General features: G+C 45.7%; 1 protein-coding gene across 1 annotated transcript in view; it reads left to right on the top strand.

Moving 5' to 3' along the window:
* CDH17 (cadherin 17) overlaps positions 1-17,736 on the top strand; it is a 405,204-nt gene that overhangs the window by 190,105 nt on the left and 197,363 nt on the right. Inside the window, exon 6 of the mRNA XM_086965999.1 lies at positions 9,717-9,875. Within this exon, the coding sequence (XP_086822125.1) occupies positions 9,717-9,875 (159 nt within the window). The remainder of the gene's footprint in view (positions 1-9,716; positions 9,876-17,736) is intronic.

The raw sequence follows: 17,736 nt of genomic DNA, 5'->3' as shown, positions 1-17,736 counted from the left end.
TTAGGGAGTAGGAACAGAAATCCGTCCCTGAGCTCCCATAAGGGAAGATCTGGGAGGAGGATACATTATACACACTTACGAACTCCGCCGGTCCAATAAACATTCCCCGCCCCATTAGCAACATTAGATTGAGCATCAATAAGCAAGCAATTGGGGAGAGTCAATGTCCAGTTCGTGGCAAAACAGGCCAAATCCGAGGTCCACCCCATCTCCACCCACCCGCCCGGTCACCAAACAAAGAAAGCCTCCTAGCCCTGGCCAGATCTGGAACTCTGGGGAACAGGAGAAAATGGCCGCTCGAAGGAGGGGGGAGGTGCATACACGGAGAAAGAATGGCGTCCGGCCCCAGGAAAGGAATCCCCCTCGGTCTCAGTCGTATCTGGCATAATCCATCCGTGAAAGTCACGAGGCAAGGCGGTCAAAATCCAAAACAAATATGCTGGTACTGAAGCAGGAGGGCAGGACACTAGCAGCCAATTCCCCGACATCTCGAAGGATCGCACACAGTCAAGCACTGAGCAGGGGGGAAACACTGTATCGGTGACCGTACCAGTAAGTGGCAACACTCCGCCACCAGCCACAGCAATAGTTACTGTATCAGCCACTGCTTCTCTCTGAGACAATGTTGCGGTAGTGCGCTGCGAGAACTCCTGGCCGGAGTTTTGCAGGAGATAGTCCCCTCGCTGCTGGTTGAAAATTTGGGTGCATACATCGAGTCGAGACCCCAGCGCGCTATAGCCAGTCCTCATCGCTGCTCGTAACTCACCCAGGGCTGCCATCACATCTGCGAGGGTGGGTTCAGGATGTGGAGCACTCATGTCGGCAGTTCTGTAGGAAAATTATACACCGACCCCTCTCCCGCCGGGGAGCTAGCTGCTGTCAAGGGGGATGTGTGGGTTTCCTTTTGGCAGCAAACCGCCATCTTGTCCACTTCCCAGTGAGATAGTGCGGGGGGAGATCCAGTGAAGCAGCGGGGCGCGATCAGGCAGCTATCAGCCGTCCCCAGGCTAGCGTTCCTCAGTCCAATCGAAAACAATGCTGGAAGGTCTACAATTGCGTGGCGATGCACTCGGAGCCGGGCAGGGCGCACCAGCATCAGCCAGAATGACTTGGAAAACGGAGCATGGCGGCCGAGAACAAAGGACCCGCTGGTCCGGCACCTCCGTCCTCCGCCGCCGCGTCAGCCCAGGGCGTGCACAGTGGTGGCTGTCGGCAGGCAACGCACAGACCGCAACCCCACAGGGAAGAGCCGTTCAGTCGCACCACCCCCGCAGCAGAACAATCACGGAAGGGGACGTGAGGTCCGCAACTCGTTGCGGATCAAGCTGGGTCCCGGGCCGGGGTTCATCCGTCCACTGCTTCGGATCCCGGGCGGGTGGAGAGGCCGGCGGAACACCGGTAGCATCAGCTTCGTTGCCCGCACCTTTCAGGACAAAAACTGGAAAGCAAGGCAATCAGGATCGTGGTGCGGGAATCCGGGGCCGGCGGAGCCGAAGACTGCACGTCCGCTCAGGTCGCCATCTTGGCTCCTCCCTCCTGCTAGGGCTTTTTGAATGGTGGGTATGGTCCATGCCTGGATGAGCCATCTCCACCACATTTCTTTTTCTAACAATACTAACGGATCTGGTGTCTAGTGATATTTCAGCGACTTTTCCCCCAAACTGCCCCAGAAGTGGGTCTTTTAGGAGTAGGGGTACTGCCTAATGCTGAGAGGGCAGGTTCCCACCCCATTCTTTTCTTCTTTGAAAGAATCCTGATCTTAGAACTCTTTCTGTCTCCCCCCCCCCCCCCCCCATCCTCCAGGGGTCAGATTGGAGCTAAACCCTCCAATCATTCTCCCCAAGGGACCGGAACAGAAAGGCTAGTTATCCTGAGAGTGATCAGTTGGCTATGTCTGTTGATCGCTCGTCTGCAGAAGCCATCTCTGGTGGTTAGTGGGTGGATCCCTGCTTGGCAATCCCCCTCCTGCGGCAATCCCCAAGAAGGGATCCACTAGTGGGAGGTACAGCAACCCTCTCTCGTTGTGATTAGTTCTTGGTGGACTGATATGTACCCACATGAACTGATCGTAGTGCTTTTAGTCTGTGTGATGTCAGCACTTATCGCGTGCTGCTCAAACATTTTCAATTGCATGTAGCCACTGGCTTTCCATCTTTGTACAATTCTGTAATGGAAAATGCTAATGTAAGTGTCATGGTTCTGGCTGAACAGCATACATGACTGCATGTGGAATGTGTCCGTTCAGCTCCCCTTTAATGAAACACCATTTTAAGAAGGCCATCAAACATGAAAAACTTTTCAGTAGTTATGAAAGAGCTCTTAGATGTCAATTTCGGCTTTGTCTTCATTGTAGTCAACAAGGACATATTTCTTTATGTCTTGTAGCACCTGCCAGAACGACAATGTCAGTGTTGCATGTTGCTGGTGCTTCCACACTCTTCTTAGTTTGTCTGTGCAATTGGATTTGCGGCACAGGCTGCAAGGGGCAACTCTTTTAGACCCGGGAGGCGGGAGCCTCTTGTATGTATAGCAAGCAGACTTGAGTGAAAGAGCAGTGCATTCCTAGTGCCTGAAAGAAAAGAGCAGACTTAGCACATACAGGATGGATGTGGTATCTAGGTTTGGAGCTCTAGCTGTTCGTAGCAGAACCTGTGTAATCCTATGGTTCTTAGAATCTTCATTAATAAAAAAGGGAGATTGTGTTAGCTGAGCGGGCGGTTTATACAGAGGATGCCCCAAGAAGTGGGATAAGTTGTGGGGGGAATGGAACACATATAGAGGCAACATTTGCACCTCCCAGGCAGCACAGTGGAACGAGCCATTAGAGTGAATTCATGACACAATGCCTGCAACAGGTGGGGGTGGGGGGAGTGATACTTGGAATGTTTTGTGACAAAACTGATTAATTGTTGAGATCCGATGATTATAGCCATGTTTGTATGGTAGTATGCAGTGTCAAAACGTGCAATAAACAGTTTAAAAAAAAGGGAGACTGAAGTTCTATATTAAGCAGGTGGCAAAGGGCTGCTGAGATGACTAGATGGTTGAAGTCCTTTGGTCACAATGAGCCTCTCCCGAAAACTACAGAGCATGGGTTTTTGTTTGGGTGTTTCAAGTACATCCCAAGTACTGGTGAGTGGAAGAACCATTCACCACTCAATCACCTGTTCAGTTGGTAAATTAACTCCAACATCTGCTCAGCTCTTCTCATCAGCTTTGTGGATGCCTGACCTGGTTTATAAGGTTTTATTAATTTAATGCCCTTCCACTAATTGGGAGGTTTTCAGGCCTATTACTCATTGGATGGAGGACAATTTGGTTTCCTGGCAAAGTTTGGAGCTTCCATTTGTTTTTTAGCAATCGATGCTTTTTTTCTCCTTACCTTTCAGCCGGGATTTACTTTTAACAGCATATTTGTACGGGTGAGGCCGGTTCCCTTTCTCACCATCCTTGGTTCGTCTCACAAGCTGGGAACCCTCATCTCGAACTTTCGACTCGCGTTCCGCGAGTAAGCAAGTTCAGTACGCATCACCAGACAGCTCATGCTGTCAGCAGCACTTTCAAACTGACACTCTAACACGCACTTGCGTGTCAGCTTGTGGTCGGTGAGTGCATGCTGACAGCAAGCTTCACAGGAGGCCTGTCAAGGACTTAAGTTTTCCCAAGCTGCAATTGTGGCTCATGTTCGCCACAGGTGAGCGGTGCACTCTCTACTTGGGCTGTTCGATTGTAAAGTACTTTAACCATTTCTTCTGGCAATCTGTCATTGAAGGATTACAGTCTTTTCTATCCTGGAGACTTCTCGTCTATCATCCTGATCACACTGTTTATCTCTGGCTACCAGGGCTATATTATGTATTAGGGCACACTTTCGCTGTTTGCACCTTAAAACAGGTGTGGTGGGTGCAAACAGAGCAGTGCACCCTATTACATAGACTGCGTTGTTCCCAGGGAAGCTGCAAACTCGTGCTACTCTAGGGGCAGCGCATTCATGTGAAATACAGAGCAGCTTTGAAGCAGCCGCTCCATGTTTCACTGTGCGGGCGGCAACCCGCCTGTACTTTGAAGGGGGATTAAAGATCCCCTTGCAGGTCAATGACTGCACCTGTCTGCGAGGGGATGTCTGAGGGGTCCATAGGACCCCCTTTTAACCCTTGTAGAAGGCTGTTCTCAGGGGGCGTACAGACATGGCACCTCCTGACAGCTTCTTTGCCTTTGCGCCCACGTCTGTGATGCGGCATGGGCATAGAGACAAAGGGATTCCCTCATTTGCATGGGGCACACACCAATTGAAAGCGCTATCTGTATTACAGAAGGGACCCCAGAAGCATCTGAGGTCTTTAATGTTCCGAGTGGATCGGGGGAGTTGGTAAGGATCTTTTTGTATACTAGTGAGATTGCCTTTTTGATCAGTGGGTCGGTAAGTATTCTATCTTCTAATGGGGATGCATCCACTAGGACCTCTCCTTCATGTATATAATGTCTTAGGGCGTGTCCCAATTATATATATATCTGAGCCACTTCCCCTGTTGCATTTCATATTTGTGTTGTAGCGTCGTGTATGTAATATATGCATGTCCTCTCCAGATATCCCCCTGTCTGTCCAGGCCCAGTAGCTTCCACTTTTCGAAGCCACTAAGTTGGCCCACTTCTGGCAGTTGGTCACTATATCAGAGTGGGGTCATCGCATTTAGTTTCCCTTCCCACCCTAGGAACTTAGTAGTTGCCTGCCACACCCTTACCACAGTTAGTGTATGAGGTGGTTGACCTCACAGTTTTTGCTTTGCTGTATAGGAGGGAGGGATAGCCCCAGGTCCTATTGCTGCTTTGTCTACTGCTGGTTCTGATCTGTCAGTGAAGACCCAGTCGTTGATGTACACCATCTGGGAGGCCCAATAATAAGCCCTGACATCTGGTATCGCCAGTCCCCCTTCGTAAACTCCTTTTTGTAATTTACTTAAGGCTATTTGCAGCGCGCGCCCATTCCATAAGAGCGCCCTCGGTTCATAGTAGATTTTTTTGAAAAATATCTTGGCGATCTCGGAGTGTTTGTTCTGAATTCTATATATTAAACGTGGAGCGGCATCATCGTGAATAGCGCTGCACGGCCCATTAATATGAGAGGAAGAGACCGCCACCATTTGCCATCTGTAGAAAATCTCGCCAACTGTGTCTCTGCATTTTTCCCATAGAATTCACGTGGGTCCCTAGTTATGTGTATCCCTAAGTATTTAAAGCAAGATGTCTCTACAGGTACTTTGCATCTGGAGGTGAGGGCTGGGGTACCCCCCACCAATGGGAATAGCAATGATTTGTCCCAGTTGATACAGTAGCCAGAGTATTCTCCGTAGATCAGGAAGATCTGCAGTATTCTGTCTATTGATTGCTTTCGTCTTTTGACATATAGCAGAATGTCGTCTGCATAAAGGGAGATACGGTCCTCCCAGTTATCCCCAGTTATCCCCAATAGGGATGCCCCAGATCGAGGGTCTTGTTGTGTCCCCTTCTGCAGCTCGAATTCTCGAGACACTGAGGAATTGACTCGCACCCTTGCTAATGGTTTGTTGTAGAGGAGCTTCACCTAGCTTACAAAGTTAGGTATGAGGCCCAAGCGCTTCAGGACTACAGAGAGGTATTCCCATCTTACACTGTTGAAGGCCATTCTGGCATGCAACGATAGCAGCGTCGCTGGCGTTGTTGTTTATTCTGACGTTATGTGGAGGACCCCAAACAGCCGGCGCAGATTAAACCTCGAGCTTCTATGGGGCATAAACCCTGTTTGGTCTGTGTGAATGAGTGAGGTTATGACTTGACTGAGCCAGATTGAGAGGGCTTTGGCCAGTACTTTGGCCTTGTAGTTTAATAGTAATATCGGTCAATATGACCAACATTTTTCGGGGTTTGCCTTCTTTGGGTACCTCCCCTCCCTTGCCTCAGTGAACATATTAAGGAGGTGCTCCGCTGTTTGGTTGGGTATGCATTTAAATAACTCTACGTGTAGGCCAGTAGGCCCCACTGCCTTTCCGGTGTGCAGTGAGCGAGTGGCCTTTTTAATTTCCTCCACCGAGAGGTACTCCTCCAGCATCGCAAAGTCTTCTGTAACTAGACTTGGCAGTTGAATGTCTCGGAGGAAGTCTGTGCATTGTTCCTCCGACTTCCCAACCGGAGAGGAGTAAAGGGACTCGCAGTAGGAGGCAAATGCTTCAGCTATCTCATTGCCTGTAGCATAGCTCTGGCCTTTCTCGTCTATTATGCTTGGTACCCAGTTGTGTTCAGTTCTCCTTTTGTCTAACCAGGCTAAAAGTCTGGATGCTCTGTCGTCCACTTCATAGAGTCTGTGTTGTGTTACCCTTGCCTGTACCCCAACCCTATCTACTTCTATGTCGCTCAACTCTCTCCGTCGAAGCTCCAGTTGGTGTCTCAGTTCTATGTCTCTCGCCTCTTTTACCAACACCTGGGTTTCTAACTTGGAAATGGCGTCTTCCAGGGCGAGGCACTGCAGGTTTTTTTCCTTCTTTGTTGCTCCGATTTGTTCCTGAGTCTGGCCTCTGATTACCGCCTTAAAGGCTTTCCAGAGTGTCACGGCCGAAGCCACTGAGCCCATGTTTTCTTTAAAAAATTGTCTGGCCGTCTTTCCTAATGGCTAGTTTGATTTTGGGAACCATAAGTTGCCAGGGGTCGATTTTCGGGGGTAGGGTCTGGTCCCTTCTGGGGCCCTGCAATATTACCTCCACCAGGGAGTGATCTGACACCCCTAGTGCTAAATGTGTTGCTCTATGAAACTTCCTGAGGCTGCAAGTCTGTGTTAGTATGTAGTCTAGCCTGGAGAGACTTTTACTTGAGGTGGCGCTGTGTGTATACTGTCTGATGGATGGATGTTTGTGTCTCCATCTGTCATTGAGGCCCATGGTGCGGAGGATTACTTTCAACAGGCCTGTTCTTCATCCCACTGCCGATCCCCAGGACATCCAAGTTGACCGACACAACGTTGTTCAGGTCACCCCTGATTACCCCTCGGCCTTCCACTAGTTCTAGCAGTAGCAGTAGAAGGGTACATTGTGAACATAGATTCAGTCTCTTTCCCTCCCAAGACCCACTTATCACGGTAAATACCCCTATCGGGTCGGCCTATGATTTGTCTTGGATGAAGGGAAGGGCGTTCTTGCCCAGTAAGCCGGTACCCCTGGACCCTGACGTATACCCCGAGTTTGATAGTAGGGTGTAGCCAAATCTATTCAGGGATTTACATTGGTTCCCTATGAGATGGGTTTCTTGTAACAGGACAATATCGGGAGAGTGTTGTTTAAAGAATTGCTGCACTGTGGCCCATTTTAACGCATTGTTGAGGCCGTTGACATTCCATGACCATACCTGTATCGCTTTTTGAGCGGTATCAGTATTCACCATTGTGTCTTTAGTTTTCCACCCACCCCCTCTTTCCTCCACATCTCCCCATGCTCCTACCCTTATCTGACTATTTAGTATTTGGATGACATTTATGTTCCTTGATCCACCCTTGAGTGTCTAACTGATGAACGAAAACTCTATAGTACCAAAACAGTATCCCCCAACTTAAATCCCCCTCCCCGCTACCCTGCTAAATAGGCAGAACATACCCCAACTGGCCTACTTGCAGAGTGCCTGTTGTCCCTTGATAAACTCTTTCAAATACTGAAGGGCGTGTGCTCAGCCACTCCTGAGAGTCGATTCGCCTGCACTTGTATAAAACCCATTTCAGTGGAGAAGTTTCTAAGACATGCTTCTCTGAAAATTGTCCCCCCACCTCATAGCTTTACAAACAGTTTCACAATATTGTTACCGCCAGTGGCTCTACAGTCCTTTCCGGATAGTTCATTTGGATCTTTAGGGTCTTTTGTGGCCGTCTATTGCCTGTTCTGTTGCCGCCAGTTCACCGGACTGTCTCCAGTCTGATTGCTCTCCGCTCCCTTTGTTGCGATATGGGTTCCCTCGTCTGGGACCTGTTCGCTTTCCGCTGTTCCGACTGTTGATACACCATCCCTCCAGTCACTCCCATACCTCGTACAGGGAGGTGAAGTGCCATGATTTACTCTCTGCCATTATTCTGAATTTTGTGGGGAACAGCATCCTGTATTTAATGTTTCAGTCACAGAGATCCTTTTTTACTGACTCAAAGCTTCTTCTTTGCCTTTGGACGAGCCGGGTGAAGTCCAAGAAGAAACAGATTTTCCCATTTTGATACTGTATCTCACCTGTCACTCAGGCTATTTGCAGGATAACATCTCAGCCCCAGTAGTTAAGGATTCTCGCAATAATCATCCTTGGTGGAGCCCCTGGTTTGGGAGAAGGGATAGGTGCCCTGTGGGCCATCTCGACAGAAAAGAAAGTCGATAAGCTCTTGGGTCACAGTGTGTTTAGTATAAACTCCTCCAAGAATAGGTTGTCACTATGACCCTGCACCTCCTCCAGGACCCCCACCACTCTGATATTATTCCTCCTTGATCTCCATTCCTGGTCTTTGAGTTTGACTGCCATGATTGGGGTTCATTGGGTTAGTATTTGTACCTGAGATACGAGCTGTTTTGTTGTGGCTTGGAGTTGGGTGATATGTGTTTCTGTCACTGTGACTTTCTCTCTTAGCTTTGACATGTGCGTTCTGATTAGGTTAACCTCTAAGGTCACCGTGTCTATTTTTGGTTCCAGTGTGCCCTTTAAATCTCTTATGGCTGCAATTATGGCTCCCGGGGATGACTCCTCCACCCCCCCCTCCATTCAGGGGAGGGTTTGGTATAGCGTAGCTGTCTATTTTATTAGAATGGTGGGCCACTGGACCCTTGGGTTTCACCATAGTACTGTTGATGGTGGTAGACTGATAATCCGGCGTGGGTGCCAGGGCCAGGCAAGCCGATGGCCAGTAACCAATTGGTGGTGTTGTGATCCTGAGGGACACATGTGGGGCGCAGTGCCACACCCCTTCCTCCCCAATGTTCGACTGGGTTTCTTTTGGGCAGCCTACCCCACAAGTGTCGCAAGGATTGTCGTTTGCTGCACTGGGTTCCTTCCGGTGGCTTCCAGGGGACTCTGCTGATAATGTTTTCCCATCCGTGGCTGCCGTGGACGTTGGTGATCCATCATTCTGCAGCATACATAGAAAGAGGAAAAATCCTCTTGTAGTTGTTTTTGTGCAGGAAAGTTTCCTTCCCGCACAAAAACAATCATCCCCGCAATGCAAGCACCCTTGCACCAAGGTGCAAAGGAGCCTGCGTTGGCGTATGCCAGCCCATTATGCACCAGTGCAGGAGAAAAGGACAGAAATGTGCAGTTAATAAATACTCTGCATTCCTGCCCTTTTCGTTTGCCGTAGGGCAGCACAGCAGGAAGGTCTGTGGCACTGCCCTGTGGCAAAATGTAATAAATGAGGCCCTGATTGTCCTACAATGTCCTTTTTACTTTTGCAAACAGCTACTTTTTCTTATAATGCAGGGTGACTATGATCATGTACAATACAGGTGTTTCAGGCTTACGTGAATGTACCCTTGCATAGATATGCTTTGTGCAGTGAAGTGATTCTGCAGCTAGATCCCTATTAAATGGCTTGAATAGAAATGTCTGGTGTGCAGATCTTCAAAGGGAAGGTAGCTTTTTGACTATTTGTATGATTCACGTTTTCCAACATCATATCATTTTAAACCACTCTGAACATATATTCTAACCTACATTTTATTTGCAATCCGTAGGAAAGACCTTTGTAACTGTTTACGCCACTGATGCGGATGAAGCCGGTACCCCCAATGCTCAGCTCTCCTACAGTATTGCCCGTCAGTCTCCGCTCCTGGACAAAGTGACACTTTTTAAGATCAACAATGAGACAGGAGAAATCTCGACCACTTCAGAAGGTGAGCGAAAAAGCAAAAGATGAAAAGTAAACCCCTCTGCTGACGCAAATCCTCAGATTAAAGTTATCCTGGTTTTAGCGGGGCTTAAACATTGGCTTTGCTGTGTGAAGTACTGATGTCCTCTCACATGCGGTGTTCTGCAGATCCAGGATTATTGTGCGGCAATATCTATAAGATTCATGTTTATTTATCACATGCTTGACTAAAAGGGTAGGTGAAATTTTTGCACTTTTTTTTTTATTTGCTTGACCCTGTTTCTGGCAATGCTTGTCCTTCAAGCAGAGTGTATCAACGTGCATTCGGTGTAAGGAGAAACAAGTAAAAACACCAACAGACAATTGTATTGTTTGAAATACGACAGACGTGATTTTGATTACACAATGTTAGATTGCCTGTATTTTATTCAGTTCCTTTACTAGTTCATTATTTCATAATAACAATAGTGTCCTTCTCCCTTTTGTAATTTCAGGATCAACTGGTCTACAAGTTGTTTGCACATTTTTGAAAATTTCATTGATGTATGTTTTCATTGATGTAGTGTTGCTACCCCTAAAGCGGCTTCCCAGTCCTTATTTATTGAGGTGACACGGTTGAGGAAAAGAAAGAGGATAAGTAAACAATAGGGTCTACACACAGCTACACAGTAAGGGTTGTGTCAAGTGACAGTGGATGACCTTGTGGAACTTGATCATAAGATATCTAATCATGTAACTGGTACAAGAGAGACGGTCAGTTGAGTAATTGGTGTTTCTACTAAACCGCTTGAATAAGAAGCAGGGAAACTGTCAATCCAGAAAAACAGCAAACATGAACTGATAGAAAGGCAGCTCCATAGGACCACTTAAGCGAGGCCATTATTTCAGGGGGAAAAAACCATCCAACGAGGTGGGTCATTCTGTATAAGTTGATATCAGATGACCAACAAGCGGGAAGTTGTCTGAAAGATGATACCACTAGGGCTAGTGAGGCGGGGGTCCTCTGTAATTTGATTCCACATGACAGAAGAGAGTGGGTTGCTGCAAGGCTTCAGCTAACAAGAAACACCCAAACGGTCAGTTAAGGCACAACGAACTGTTTGGACTGGTATTAGGTTGGAAGACTCAAAGACCGTCACTGAGCTTCCAGATCTTTCAAGAGAAGGAGACCTATAGGGTAGTGCATGGCTCCTGTATGAAAGTGGATTATTATTTGGGGTGGATTGTAGTCCACCACAAGGAATAAGGCCACAAAACTTGTTACAGTAAAACACAATTTAAATTATGTAAAAAGTAGACATGCTTAACTTAGGAAACTGTGTACAGTATTTAGCATTAACATAACACTTAACAACACAAAACACAAAAGAATAAAAATCTCACAATCAATTTAGAAAAATAGAGAAAGATTTAATGAGTAAAATGAAACCAAAATGCCAAATATCCAATAAGGCCTTAATGACAAGGCAAAGCGCATCAAGAACATGGTTCACTGTTCATCGGCACATAGGTGTGATTTCAGGTTGACTGATATGGAGCACAGGTTACATACACCCAGTGGGTTCGTCCTCAGTAAAAGATTTTAACTTCTGACTTACACTCTGAAATTAAAGTTTAAATTCTCCAACAGGACAAGGTTGTTGGCTGTATCTGCCAAAGACCTCTCGAAGCCCCATAGCTTTTGCAACTGCTGAATTTCTACTTTTGGTGTGTACTTTTCACACCTTGACCCAGTTAAGATATCTAACTTTGCACTTAGTCTTTTTTTCAAAGCTCATCATCCTTCAGTGGAGGTAGCGAAGCTGCATCTGATAAGTTGCTTCTAAATCAGACACCTTTACAGTGAGGTGCTGCTAACTCTCCAGAGGTCTCAAATGTCAAGATTTTCTTAAGCAGCCCCCTTGGTTACTTCTAAGGCTTTAAGAACCTCAGGGACAGTACTTTGGGCCATGACAGACTCCTGCAGAGATCTCCCTCAGGTTCCACTCATGTTCCAGTTGCTTATGGTTAACTGGTTGCAGTTTGTTGCGTCCCTGTAGCCACACAGGATATCAGCCAACTGACTCTTAGAGTACACTTCTTAGTCTTGGGTACAAATGGAAACAGCTACAGCTCGAAGATCTAACATGGCAGAATCTTTCTGACCCTGAAAGGAACTTTTGTACCATACAGGGATATGTTTATGTAAATAAGCAACCCCCTTCTCCTCAGCTACATCAAACTTGTTCTGCGACTCCCCAAACTGGTTCTGGGCTCCCACTTCCACTAGGCTAATGCAAAACAGAGGGCTTACACAACTAATGCTCTCTTCTCTCCCTTTCTAATTAACTATGAATGGGCACCCTAGCCCCTTTCAAGTTAATGACATTCTTGAATCCTCTCTAGCTCTGCTTCCTGAGCTGATCTCTATCACATACCTCACACCCTGGTCGTCATTAGAAAAGGCATAAGCCATTGTTTCTTTCTGCTCTGGGAGCTGTATTCATACCTCTTTAAGGGGAACCCCTAGCAGGGCAAACTGCCAGCAGGCTAATGGTAATTAACCTACTTGAGGCTCAGGCAGGTAAAGTGTAACTTTTTTAAAGTTGGTTTTCTTACATATTTACTAAAATCGTATTCACCATTGAATTGGATTTTAATACATATTAAACATATGATTTAATCACCTCTGTATTTTATCCGAATCCAAAGTTGGCAGACTTGTGACTTTATCCTGCATTTTGGTTTTTCTCATAGGACTGCTACAACTCTTCATAGTGAAACTATATTTTGGGAGCTACTTACTGCAGGTATATGCCAACATTAACTTCTTCAATGTGCCATTTTTAAATACTAGCACCCTACCTTGTGGACTACAATGGCATATTAGGAGTGACTTATTTAATATTGAAAAGTAGGGTTCTTTCCTGACTGAAAAGTTATTTGGCAGGTTCACCTACATGTTTAAAAGCTACAGGACGCAGGCTGCACTGGTAGGTCTGGATCAGCTTAGTGAATGGTACAACATGTGCTGTAGTTTACAGGTGTCATTTAAATTTTCCTTACCATTGTTGTTTCTCTGCAGCATATACTATGGCTTTACTGGGAAGTTAAATATGCCAATTAGGAGATAGTCAATGTTACCATGTTTTATGGGTATGAGCACATATATTGGCGATTGTATAGCAGTGGCTGAGTATGAAGAGTTCAAACGCCAGCAGCATAAATCAAAGAAATGGGGGTGACAAAGCAAAAAGAAGCACTTCTCACAGTTTATATTAGTGGAAGGCCTAGAAGCAGTTGCCAGGTAAGCTACAAGGAGGACAATGGGGTGAGATGTCTTGTATCTGGTCAGTCTAAATTGTACCTGTGTCGAGCCTCACTAAAGTATACAAAGAAATTGATGAATGAAATGATTACATTAATACCAGCTACTGGTAATCACTCAAGGCCGCATCCGAGTCCATCGTTACTTTGCACACCATGCCACCTCAGTTTGGACCCAGCCATATGCAAATCAGTGTTGTCCTTGGTCCATGGGAAACAGTTCAGCCTGAACTGCCAGGCAAGGTCCTCCCAGATCAAGAACACAAGCAACCCAGAACCAGTTTCACTCTAATTAGGGCTCATCAGCCAAGTATAGCTTGGTTTGAGTAATTAACATTGGCTGAGATTGCCTTTACTTTTAGTGTGTTGCTCTAAGTGGGACGGTTATGCCCAGATGTGGGTCCCGTGCACACTGTGTCACATTTAAGAATCCAGGCCCAGATTTACAAATATTAGATGCAAGGCTGCCTTCTGTCAAAGGAAGAGTGAAAAAATGTGCTATAGTCACTGAGACATGGGTCATTTTTTCTCTACCCCAGCACTGGCGCACTTTTGGAGCCATGCCAATGCACACACCCTTGTGCCAAAGAGCAAAGGTGTGTGCGTGCTCTCTAAAGGGGAGAGGAGTTGGCCTAACAGCTGGACCGGTTGACCTCGGAGCTTGGGAACCAGGTTTCAGTCTCAGTATAGGACACACAACACCCTGTGATTCTGGGCCAATCACCTAATCTCCCCGTACCTAACAAAAATGAATTTGACCTCATGTAACGCAACTGGTGCTTGTGTAAAGCGCTCTGATACCCGATACCTTTGGGTCAAGTTTGCGCTATATAAAACTCAGTGAAAAAAAAAGAAATAAAGCATAGTTTTTGAACAGGAAGTGGACCCTTCCGGTATAAAAACTATCCTTTAAGACTTTTCCCACTTTGTTTGTGTGCTCTACAATGCAGCATATGTGCAGTTGGAAACTAAGCTGAAATTAATACTTTTCTTCTCGTTATGTGTTATAGTGTAGTTCCTATATTCCCAATAGGCTCTGCGCATTGGAATAATATATCCTATAGATGTGACGTAGGACTTATGCCGACTAGGTCTCTATCGAATATATTAAACTTAATTGTGAGTGCCAGCTAGCTCAGAGGTCACTAAAAACTTTCTCGAATGAAGGGATTCGTTTTTTACTCAGTCAATCGTGCATGCTTTGTTTTATCAGAGGTGCAGAGAAATAGAGAGACAGACGTTTTCAATAAAAGTATTTATTGAACAGTCTTCTTTCTCATACAGAAGAAATGAACTGCTACAATTGTAATACTGGCTGTAAAGTATAATGCATACAGCAAGAAGAGTATTATAAAATAATACTGTAAAAGAATGGTATGGTTTATAAGCCATAAAATACATACCTAAATAAGAAAAGACTAAAAGTACTCAACTGGTGCTTCTAAAATAAGTCTACCCCGATGTACCTAACCTAAGTCTAGTACGAAGGAAGAAGGTGGCGTAGCATAAGTTTAGTATTCTTTTACCAAGAATCTATCCAAGATTTCTCTTAGGGTCTAATCAGCTCCGTACCTTGGTTTGGAATGAAGGAGGTCTGGTATCTCTCTGTCTCGGGACTCGATTTCTCAACACCCCACAAGGGGAGCTTGGAAACACTGGAGCTGGATTTCTCGGCAAGAGTAAAGACATAGTCTTTCTCAGTGCGTCAGCTGGAGGGTCGGCTTCCTTCGGCACCTGCTGTAGCGAGATGCGTCGGGCAAGTAGATAGTCGAACTTCTCCAAACCACCGTGTGTTTGCTAGGGCAAGTGTGGGCATATTTATACCTTGAAGGTGCTGAGTTGGACGTAATGGTGGACATAATAACGTCATCAAAGTCTCAGTTTTTTTAAAACTCCAGGAGTTCGTGGGCAAAATGATATTCAAGCAAGGGGAAGTCCCTAACTGCTGAAGCCGAGTTTTCCAAGAGATCGTTGTGGATTTTCAGAACTAGTGGAAGTATCCATGCCTGTATTTGGGCTGCATGGGCTATGTCTAAATATAGTTATGATTTCTATGCATATATTAGGACAAGGTGATTTATACCTATATAAGGGCATGAATCGGGAAAAATATTCTAGGGTCCTAAAATGCTATACAACAGTGTGCCTTGAGGAGGTGTAAGGATTTGTCACAAAACCCGGTCTATAATTGTTAGTAGATAGTGATTTGCATCAAACCTCTGTGTGATTTAATAGAAATGCCCATGTATCATCAATGGAATGCCTTCTTGAATCAAAGTAGCACATAGCACAACTTTGCGTTACTTTAGGGAACTTTCGAATGTAAATTCTAGTTTACATCAAATAGTAAATACCAGACCAACTCTTTGTGTTGCCTCCGTGTATGCATCATTTTTGTGCCGCAAAGTGTGAATCTGGGTCCCAGAGCCTACATCTGTTAATAATTCCTAAACTTAATTTAAAAATGCCCCATACATTTATCATCCATCCCTCCTGCCTGCTCTGCCTGGTATGCCGATCTATTACTATCAGGATTGCTAGGTAACGTCTGCAGTGAGCACAACCAAGTCTGGGCATCAGCAACCTATGCTGATGGAATACATGTTTCGGCAGGTGAAATTAATTCTTTCACACAATTACATTATGGGATGTTCCTGCTCTGCAGACGTGGACAAACTGAAGTAGATGAAACATAAACCCAGTATCCTAAGCAGTCATTTACCCTTCAGCCCCTTGCTACAAGTCTAGGGTGACCAGGAGTCCCGGATTTGTCAGGACTGTCCCGGTTTTCCACCAGCTGTCCCTGCAGATTTCAGGAACTTTAGCTCATGTCCCGGTTTTTAGAGAGGATCGACTGAAATCGGCAGCAGGTTCTTTTTTATGTTTTACAAAGCAGGGATAGTTAGCAGCTGTTTCAAGAAAGCATTTTCATTAAATGGCAAGCTACTGGGTTTGAAAATTGCATTTATTTATGTTTTAACTGCCTGTTCTGTAATTCTATGCTGAGGAGCGCTGTCATTCCGTGCGCTCGCTTGAAGTAAAATTGTAGTCCTATTTTTGTTAAATGTTCCGGTTTGTGGCTTTAAAATTCTGGTCACCCTATACAAGTCACTCATAGTTTTAATGACGTTCCAGATAATAGCAGGTTTTCCTGTCTCTTTTGGCTCGAAAGTACTGAGCCCGCAACTTCCAGACCTGCTAATCCCGCGCACAGAGACACCATACCCGCAGCTGGGACCAGGCGGCAGCTGGTATGGGTGCACCAGCAAACACTGCCTGGTCGCAAATTATTGTGGAGTTGGTTCTATTATATTCCTTGTAATCAGTGCTTTAAATGGTCCGGTACTCCCTGGTACTGAGTACCGGCACTTCTTAGAATTATCACTCTGAGTACCGGCACTTCTCTTCTGCCCTTGAGAGTACCGGTACTCATGAAAAAGGTAGGCTCACTGGCTGTGCTGGGGAGCAGGAGTGGAATGTGCCTCTGGCAGCCAAGGAGCCGCTTCTGTCTCGCCGATCTGAGCCCCAGCTGAGCTATTCAGCAGGGCTCCTTTAACGTCAGCTACAGAGGCTACCGAGAGAAACAGAGTGAACATGAGAAAGAGAGGATTGAAGAGAGAGCACATTTGGGTGTGAGATAGAGAGAGGGGCATGCGAGCGAGAGAGGTGTGAAGGGGAGGGTGAAAGAATGAATGGATAGATTGATGGGAGAGACAAGACATATCTTCTGGGGAGGGCCATGATGAGTTGCTTCATTTGCTTGGTGTCATAAGAGCTTTGCTGCGACGTGGTAGTATTTTCAGTTTCTTTTACTCGCATGGTCAAAAATATAAAGTATTGTGCCAAGCAACAGCAATTAACAGTATGACATTAAGAAGGTGCAACTATTGCAAATAAAAAGACGTTAACATATTATCTCATTTCTTTTTCATTTTTTATAATGAGTTAACCTGCTTTGTTTATATAAACACATTTCTCATGTGTTTTGTTGTGTGCTGCAAGTAATATAGCAGTTGTTAAGTTTCATCATGTCTTGCCCTTAGCCCCGCCCCTAGCCCCGCCCCCTCATTACACATCTAGCTCATTTTAATGAGTACCTCAACTTATTTTTTTCCATTTAAAGCACTGCTTGAAATGTGGAAAACACACCCAGGATTAGACCCAGCATTCCCATGCCCAAGATTTATTTCCCATTCCACTTAAAATATCTCAGAATCCCTGTAATTTGATGCTGGTATAATATGTCTGTGCTTTATTTGCGCCAGTTGTTTTTGGTGCTCACCTCCAGCACTAAATTGTTAACACCAGCCCTTGTGACAGTCTGCCACAAGGTGGCGCTATCTGGCTAATTTAGAGATGACCACAACAACAGTTAATTATTAACTCAATATACATTAAAAATGACTTCTCCCTGCCGCCTTAACCTGAAATAGTCCGAATTGTCACAGTTGAAGGAGAGTGATGGTTAGTAATTGTGTAGTTACTATCTTTGGTAGCATGGCAGGGGCAGTGTGTGCTGCAAGCTGCAGTGGCCTCCTGACACACACCCTGGCACTTAATATTTTGCAAACTAAGCACTG

This window comes from Lissotriton vulgaris, chromosome 4_1 (assembly GCF_964263255.1).
Source record: "Lissotriton vulgaris chromosome 4_1, aLisVul1.2, whole genome shotgun sequence".
Classification (NCBI taxonomy): domain Eukaryota; kingdom Metazoa; phylum Chordata; class Amphibia; order Caudata; family Salamandridae; genus Lissotriton; species Lissotriton vulgaris.
This window is presented reverse-complemented; position numbering and strand designations above follow the sequence as displayed.